The sequence below is a fragment of the Miscanthus floridulus genome, chromosome 10, assembly GCF_019320115.1.
Source record: "Miscanthus floridulus cultivar M001 chromosome 10, ASM1932011v1, whole genome shotgun sequence".
Taxonomy (NCBI): Eukaryota; Viridiplantae; Streptophyta; class Magnoliopsida; order Poales; family Poaceae; genus Miscanthus; species Miscanthus floridulus.
Window position 1 is genome coordinate 61,634,807 of NC_089589.1, and position 9,651 is coordinate 61,644,457.

Here is a 9,651-nt window from a genome sequence, read left to right on the forward strand (position 1 = left end):
GTCGATCCCAAGATCGAAACCTGGCTCGGAAAAGGGAATGGAGTGGAATGTGTGTGGGAATGGTGTTAAAACTTGACAAACTATTACTATTTACTTGATATGCTATTGCATAGGAAACCCCAGCTTTATAGGTTCCTTTGACTATGTCACACTTGCATCCAATTTCCACAAAGCAATGCTCATAGGGATGGGAGTGGCCAGTACAAATCGTACTGATAAATTTTACCACACAGGTTCTGCTGAGGAGTATAGCTCCGAGGAGTTTGACGGATGAGGGGTTCGTGCCTACGCTTGAGTTTGGCGATCTTATCTTCAAGCTGTTCTGAATAAATGCTACTTTTGATTCCGCCAATGCGGTGATGTAATAAATTATGTAATTCCGCACTAATTGTACTCTGATATTATCGTTGTATGGATGTGATATTCGACTGGAATTCAGGTAATATGATCTACAACGATCATATTACACTTCGACACTGTGGATTTCCCTTCGCGGAAATTGGGGTCGTTTCACAATGTTCGTCTCTAATTCTAACACCAACGCAGAAGTCTCCACCGGTAGACGCCTGCATGTACCACTTGTTTAGCAGGTACATTTGCGTCCCTAGATCACCTAAGGCTTAAGGGTTGTATAGACTCTGGCCTAGTACAAATTTTTTCTTCCAAATATCAACCTCCGCCGCACTCTCAATGTTTCCATCACCAAACATATGGTAAAGGTCCAGACCAGTCTCTTCAATAAATTCACCAAGGTGATCCAAATCGACATCCGGAGGTATGTTTGTCTGATGCATTAATCCTAAATTCGAACCATATTCATTACCAACAACTAGCGGGGGGACTGATTGGTGCGATTGTTGTCTGAGTTGTGCAACTCCTTTCCCTGCTCGCTTCTCTTTCTGTGCCACCTCAATTGACTTGGGGAGAGTGCGGTCATAGTCCGTTAACGTTGCTTTGGACGGCTTACGAGATTCCCATTGTTGTTGCTGGTAAGAAGCCACATTTTTTCTTCGAATATCTAGAGCTACGAAGAAGTACGGTTTCTCCGGGTTACTCCTTGCTTCTTGATCCTTTTTAAGTTTGTCATAGAATCTGGACATATCTTTTTTATATGCATCAGTTACTTCTTCCTTCTCTTCAGATATTATTTTGGGAATAGCCATTGGTTTCACGGTGGCTTTCTTTGCCGGCGGGGGCTGGTTCTTCGTTTGCGGGGCTGGCCTCTTGCTAGTACTTGGCTTCTTGGTAGGCGGGGGCGGGGGAGGCGTTGGAGACCTCCTTGGAGGTGGTGGCAGCGGCGTTGGAGACCTCCTTGGAGGTGGCGGCTGCGGCGTTGGAGACCTCCTTGGAGATGGTGTGGATGTAGCCTCGCCTTCCAACACATTGTCATCGTACAGAGCACTATGATGATCTGGCGATTGAACAATTGGACTTAGGTTGGGGGAGGATCTGCTACAAAAAAAGGAATGACATATTATTATGAGCATATTGTTAATTATTTAAGCCAATATAAATTAATGATGTAGTGTTTTCATCCTCACCTATGGTGAGGTAGTTCAGGAGGAGGTGGAGGCGACATCCCGGGAATGATGATGTAGCGCTTGCGCCATAGAATGAATGTCTTCTCTACTTCTCCTAGAGTCTTCTCGCCATCACCTCCAGGAATGTCAAGAGGCAAATCACTAAAACCTTTTTCAGCTTTATCTACCGAGATGGTAGCATCTCCTTCTTGGATTATATTCCCATGAATCCTTGGTGTCTTGGTTCGGTCAATAGGATTAACAAGATCGATAGCCACCTTGATTGTGGAATTCCCCTTTGGAATGTGTAGCTCACACGATGTACAAGGTTCAGTGACGTCATCCATAGGGAAGCACAGTCCTGTGTCCCCTTGATTTGGTATCTCCGTGGAAGCGCAGCTGCTTTTCAACTGAACAGATTAGCTAATGTTGATTCCTGGCTCTGATGCCTGCTTGCTTGCACTCACTGCTATTTGCACTTGCCTTCTAATTTCCTCCTGCATTCTCGCTTCAAGGTTTTTTTCCCGCTCCTGTGCTTCACGCACCGCTTCCTCCAACCTCTGGAGCCGATGTGCCTCTTCTTCCTTCTTTCTCTGGCGGCTTCTATAGGAAGGTCTGTCCTGAGGGAATCCATGCTCACACGAGACACTTCCTTTGCCTCTAGTTCAGCCACCATGTTCAATAGTCCCGATGGCGTATGTCAGTTCATTCTTCTCTCTGTTGGGCTTGAACGCACCACTAGCAGTAGCTCCCTGAGCATAAAACAATCTTTCTGCTGCTTCTTGCAGTCTTGCGCCATAAACGCACTTCCCCGTCTCCTGGTCTAGTGTTCCCCCATGAGCGAAAAACCAATTCTTTGCACGCTCTCCCCACTCGAGTGATTCTGGTGTGATACCCTTGGCAAGAAGGTCTGCTTCTATTTTGTTCCACTTCTTAATGGCAGTCGGGTAGCCACCTGATCCCAAGTTATGGTGGTATGTCTTCTGTTGGGCATTACGTTGGTTCTTTATCACCCGACTCACACCCTCTTCCGACGTCTTATACTGTACAAACTCATCCCAATAGGGCCTCTGCTTTGAGATCGGGCCTGGGACAGTGAAATCTGGTGCTATGTTCTTCTTGACATACATCATGTATAGGTGTTTCTTCCAAGTCTGAAACTGGGTGGCCATCTTCTTCATTGCCCAATCCCTAACTCGCTCCTTCAATTCATCACCATCTATTATATCATCATAACCATCTGTTTGGAGCATGAAATGTTCCAAGATATCATTCCAAATTAACGTCTTGTCATGATCGGAGACAAAACTGATATGAGGAGCATTGGTCTTCTTCTTCCATTCACGGGTACTGATCAGGAGCCAGTCCCGTACAAGGTAACCACAGTGGTGCACGAATTTCGTTTTATTTGCCCCCCCCCCCCGGTTCGCCTGTATCCACATTGAACTCCGAGATGATGAAGCGGCCCTCCAATGGCTTTTTGGGACCTCGAACATTTTTACTCTTCGTTGTAGTTGTTGATGTCGATCCAGAGGGCTACAAAACATAAACATTATTTTTAATGTCATGAGCACACATAAGACATATGATAATATATATAGCTAATAATAAAAATATATACTTGGTCAATATGTTGTTGCTCATTTTGTTCAAGAGCTAAGTACTGACTCCCGTCATCTGCATCCTCTTGCATGTTATTTTTAGCACCATCATCGCCGACAACTTGAGTGCTAGTGTTGATCAAATTCATCATCAACCCCTCCTCATCCATGTTTCTTGGGTCGGCCATCTAGCTTCAAAAAACAAAACCAATATATAGTACGTCAAATCTTTGCTTACATGCGTAAAATCTACGAACAATATGCATTATTAAATCTTGCCCCTCGGTCACGGACGCAATTCGCCACACTAGGGCAAACTACGTCGGTACTAGGGCGAATTAGGGCTATACATAAATGGCCGAGGGCGAATTGCATCGGTGACTAGGGCGAACCACGTCGGTGACATCAACAACGTGGTTCGCCCTAGTCACCGACGCAATTTGCCCTAGTGTGATTGTTTAGTGTTAACGATAACGATAATACGAATGTTGATCGACTAGGCCGCGAGAGAGGGCGGTGTGACGAGAGTGGCGGTGCTCCGCTCCGCCGTATATATGTTTGTACACATGGGTGAACGAGGGCGGTGGTGCTCCACCGTATAAACCCTAAACCCTAGGGCGAACGAGGGCGGCGGTGCTCTGCCGTATAAACCCTAAACCCTAGGGCAAACGAGGGCGACGGTGCTCCGCCGTATACATAGAAACGCATGGGCAAACGAGGGCGGCGGTGCTCCGCGACGTATATATACATGCATATGAATACAAATGATGAAAACATATGGATCACGATCGAGGACAAGGACGTGTGGTTACTATGTTTACTATGGGTGGCGGTGCTCCGTGACGTATATATACAACGCATGTGGCTCTGTTGGTTTTGTTGCTATTGCTACGCGGGGAACCACCAACACCAACCCGGCAACCCCAGCGCCAGCGAGCCGGAAGGCCACGCGGCACTGACCAACTGCGAATTGGTCAGCCTCTGCCTGACTCGGTGATGTGCCGCCACGGAATTCTCACATCTCCTCGTGGCTCCCCCCAGGAAGCTCTGTCCTCGAGATCCTTAAACGCAAAGAAACCGGGCGCCATTTATGCTCGCGCGGTCGCGCCCCACAAAGATGCTGCCGCAGCCGCGCTCGCCTCAAGAGCGCCGCCCAAGTCCTCCCCCTCCCACCGGCAGCATGTACTACTCCGACGACATGGAGGCGTTCTACGACGCCTGGGTGGGCCGGGAGGAGCAGATCATGGCTGACCTCACGGCGGTGCTCGCGCTACTGCCCCGGCGCCGGAGCGACGCACTGGCGCCGCTCGTGGACGCCGCCGTCGCGCACATCGCCACCTACTATGAGCACAAGTCCCGGCTGGCCGACCGCGACGTCGTGGCCGCGCTAGACCCACGCTGGCTCAACCCGCTCGAGCGCACCTTCTTGTGGGCCTGGGGATGGAAGCCCGCGCTCATGTTCTGCTTCGTGGAGACCGGCGGCGTCGGCGCGGGGATCGGCGTGGGACCCAAGCAGCGGCACGCGCTGGAGGAGAGAGAAAGCCGAGAGAACTCACCTCACGAATGCGGAGGCAGATCGACGGGGCCGCGCGGGCGCGCGCGGTGAAGGGCCGCACGAGGTCGTCGGCGTGAGGTCGTCGGCGGCCGCACGAGGCGAGGCGCGGGCTCTGGTGTCACGGCGGCGGGCTGATGCGTGGGGGCCGGGCGACCGGCATCGGGCGGGGTGGCGATCGGTGTGCGGCAGCGTCGGTGTTCGAGGTGGGGTGGCGACCGGCGGCGGCGCGAGGAAGAAGAGAGAAAGGGCGGCTGTTCGACGAGGAAGAAGAGGAGGGGATCGATCTGCGCCAGGCACTGGTGCTTATATACCAGGGAGATTTACTCCCGGTGCCAGCCACCAGCCGGGAGTAAAGGTCCTTTACTCCCGGTGCGTGTTACCAACCGGGAGTAAAGGTATACCTTTACTCCCGGTTGGTAACACGCACCGGGAGCAAAGGTTTTTTTTTGGCGGGCCACGAAACTGCAGCCCACCTTTACTCCCGGGTGGGCTTCCCGCCCGGGAGTAAAGGTGGGCTGCAGTTTCGTTTCCCGCATGTTTTGAGCAAAAAATTTTTAATAGAAATGCAATAGTCTTGTTAAATACATAGTAAATTAAATAAAAGGCATAAAATTATTTTGTTAAAAATATGGATTTTTGTTTTCTTTATTGCACATAGGAAAAATCTATAACCTAACTTTTTTTATTTTTTGTTATAATTATAAAACATAATGTAACTAATATTTATTATTTTGTTAATGCAAAAATGTAGTGTTTAATTAAAATTATTAAAACTATTGGTTTTGGACAGGAAATTTGTTTTCACATCATTTTAACATTAATATTTTAATTTTTCATCACTCAATATCCTAATTTAACTTGTCGAGAGAGAAATCCCACCAAATCAAACATTGATTTAATTTGAAACACGACATAATAAGCATCTGAATTCACAATTATTACATAATATCTCAAACACACACTACATTAAATCACTATATCATCAAGTGGCCACAGCAGTGAACTTCTTCTTTACGTATGTCCCTTGGTTATGATTGCGTCGTAACCATGGAGTGTCCTCATCATTTACCAAGATGCTAGGGTCTTTGTTCACTTTGAAGGGCGGAATTCGGTCATCCTTTTCATAATCTTCTGACATGTCCGACTTGTCCTCAATTCCCACGATGACTCTTTTCCCAGAAAGAACTATGTGGCGCTTTGGCTCTTTGGTTGAGTCATTATCGTTTTTCCCTCTTTTTGGTTTGGTAGACATATCATTGACATAGACCACCTGATTCACATCCTTGGCAAGGACGAATGGTTCGTCTTTGTACCCAATATTACTAAGGTCTACTGTTGTCATTCCATACTCGTTGTCTACTGTTACCTCGCCTCCGGTCACCTTGACCCATTGGCACTTGAACAATGGGATCTTCAAAGTAGGTGCATATTCTAGTTCCCATATTTCATCTATGCGGCCATAATATGTCTGCTTATTCCCATTTGGGTCTGTGGCATCTATGCGGACACCACTGTTTTGGTTGATACTCCTTTTATCTTGGGCTACTGTGTAGAATATGTTCCCATTTATCTCGTACCCTTTGTATGTGATGATATGCCAATACAGTTGCTCATAGATGCTCTCATCACCTTGACATTTTTTTCGCAACCAACCGCCGAAAGTTTTCATGTGCTTACGCGTAATCCAAGCTTCAGTCTTCCCTGGAAACTCGGATCGTAAGAGATCCTTGTGTGTCTCAATATACGGATCTACCAAAGAGGAGTTCTGTAGAACTGTGTAGTGCGCTTTATTGAAATAATCATCCTCCTTACCAATATATGTTTTCCTCCCTAGTGTCCCCTTTCCGCTTAGTCTCCCCTCATGTCTCGATTCAGGAACACCAATCGAGTCAAGGTCGGGAATAAAGTCAACACAGAACTCAATGACCTCTTCTGTTCCATAGCCCTTGGCGATGCTTCCTTCTGGGCGAGCACGGTTGTGAACATATTTCTTCAGGACTCCCATGAATCTCTCTAAGGGGAACATGTTGTGTAGGAACACAGGACCGAGAATGAAAATCTCCTTGACTAGGTGAACTAGGAGGTGTGTCATGATATCAAAGAAGGAAGGAGGGAACACCAACTCAAAGCTGATGAGACATTGAACCACATCATTCTGTAGTTTAGCTAGATCAGTTGGATCAATTGCCTTCTGAGAAATTGCATTGAGGAATGCACATAGCTTCACGGTGGCTAGACGTACATTTGGAGGTAGAATTCCTCTTAATGCAACTGGAAGTAATTGCGTCATGAGAACATGACAGTCATGGGACTTTAAGTTACAGAATTTCTTCTCTGGCATTTTTATAATACCCTTTATATTCGAGGATAATCCAGATGGTACCTTGATGTTGTTTAAGCATTCAAACATAATTTCCTTCTCCTCTTTGCTTAGAGTGTAGCTGGCAGGACGTAAGTAATGGCGTCCATCATCTGTCTTCTCTGGATGCAGGTTGTCTCTTTCTCTCAAACAACGCAGGTCCTGTCGTGCTTCAAATATGTCCTTAGGCTTTCCATACACACCCATGAAGCCTAGCAGGTTCACATAAAGATTCTTCGTCAGGTGCATCACGTCGATCTAGCTGCGGACCTCTAGGACTTGCCAATAGGGTAGCTCCCAAAATATAGACCTCTTCTTCCACATGGGTGCATGACCGTTAGCGTTGTTTGGAACAGGTTGGCTACCATGTCCTTTTCCAAAGACGACTTTCACATCATTGACCATATCGAGTACATCCTCACCGGTTCGATTGTGAGGCTTGGTCAGGTGGTCTGCCTTCCCTTTAAAATGCTTGCCTTTCTTTCTTACGGGCTGATTTGCAGGAAGAAATCGACGATGGCCAAGGTACACGACCTTTCGACATTTTTTCATGAATACACCTCTAATATCACCGAAGCAGTGTGTGCATGCATTATATCCCTTGTTTGACTGTCCTAAAAGATTACTTAGAGCAGGTCAATCATTGATTGTTATGAACAACAACGCTCGTAGATCAAAGTGTTCCTGTTTGTACTCATCCCACATACGTACACCTTCTTTATTCCACAAAATGAGAAGTTCGTCAATAAGTGGTCTCAGGTACACATCGATGTCATTGCCAGGTTGCTTCAGGCCTTGGATGAGCACAGGTATCATAATGAACTTCCGCTTCATGCATAACCAAGGGGAAGGTTGCAGATACTTAGAGTAACAGGCCAAGTGCTATGACTACTGTTCTGCTCTCCAAAAGGATTGATACCATCTGTACTTAAAGCAAACCTTAAGTTTCTTGCGTCATTTGCAAACTCCGGGAATTCTCTGTCGATTGCTCTCCACTAGGACCCATCAGCAGGGTGTCTCAACATATTGTCTACCTTACGGTCTTCTTTGTGCCATCGCAACAATTTTGCATGTTCTTTGTTTTTGAACAGACGTTTCAAGCGTGGTATTATAGGAGCATACCACATAACCTTGGCAGGGATTTTCTTCCGCGGACGTTCGCCCTCAACATCACCAGGGTCATCTCGCCTGATCTTATACCACGATGCATGGCATACCGGGCATGCATCCAATTTCTCGTACTCTTTGCCACGATAGAGGATGCAGTCATTAGGACATGCATGTATCTTCTCGATTTCTAGCCCCATAAGACAGACAATTTGTTTTGCTTCGTAGGTAGTGGCAGGCAATTCATTGTCCTTCAGAAGCATATTCTTTTGGATTTTTAGTAACTCTCCAAATCCCTTGTCAGATACACAATTCTTTGCCTTTCATTGCAGCAATTCTAGTGTGGTTCCCAACTTTTTCTGCCCTGCATCACAAGTTGGGTACAACAATTTCTTCTGATCTTCTAGCATCCGCTCGAACTTGATCTTCTCCTTTTCACTTTCACATTCTCTTTGTGCGTCACGAATGACCTGACAAAGATCATCAGCAGGCTCATCTTCTGCGGCTACCTCTTCTTCAGCTTCTCCCATTGCAGTATCATTGAAGCACGCACCATCGGGAATAATATCATTGTCGTCCCATTGTTCTTCTTCACCTTCTTCCATTACAACGCCGGTTTCTCCGTGCTTCGTCCAACAAATATAGTTTGGCATGAAACCCGACTTGAACAAGTGTGAATGAAGAGTCCTTGAGCAAGGATATTCCACCGTATTCTTACATATGGCACATGGGCAGCACATAAAACCGTCGCGTTTGTTTGCCTCGACCGCACATAACAAAGAATGCACGCCGTCAATGTAGACATAAATACCATATTAAAACCTAGATCATAATTAATTATTTATACAACATGCGTGCCACCACAAAAGGTACAAATTTATGAAAGCATCGCTACAATGTAGACAATCCCAACTATCACTAAAAGAACTAAAGCTAAAATACATTTCAGGAGCACAAGGATTTCACGACCAATCTCAACTAAAACAGACAGATCCCTCGATTGTGCAACATCTTTGGGCTTCTTCGGCTGGATCACTGTCTCATTAGCCGCCGTATCTACCTGTTGTGAAAGATATTTTTGCACGAGTTCAACATACTCTTCCTCCCAGTAGAAGCCTGAACATCGTCCACTGCCATCCCACTGAAATTAAAATAAAAAATTAGAACTTTAATCACAACCATCATGAAAATAGGTATAAACTAACCATAATCATAAAATACGATAAAATAACTCACATTGCGATCCGGACACTCGTAGAAGATACGACCATTGTTGGGACCCTTCTTCTTCACTCGGTACTCCATCACAATCTTCGTCTCATCACGACACTTGCCGCATGGAATGAGAGGGAGGCCGGCCTAAGTCGCTTTGGAAACCCATGAGAGGCCGAGGACCCGAAAGCAGTTGCCATCTACTCTCTATACTCATTTTTTAATACACTATAAATTTCACATTTTATAAACAAATAAAATGAAGAAACTATAAAATTATCTATATCTCTAAACAAT

At 46.1% G+C, this 9,651-nt stretch overlaps 1 protein-coding gene across 1 annotated transcript; it reads left to right on the plus strand.

Moving 5' to 3' along the window:
- The first annotated feature begins 4,301 nt into the window (after positions 1 to 4,301).
- LOC136488745 (transcription factor TGAL9-like) lies at positions 4,302 to 4,727 on the plus strand. Its single transcript, XM_066485571.1, has one exon. The coding sequence runs from the start codon at positions 4,302 to 4,304 to the stop codon at positions 4,725 to 4,727; it is 426 nt and encodes a 141-aa protein (XP_066341668.1).
- The last annotated feature ends 4,924 nt before the right edge of the window (positions 4,728 to 9,651 follow it).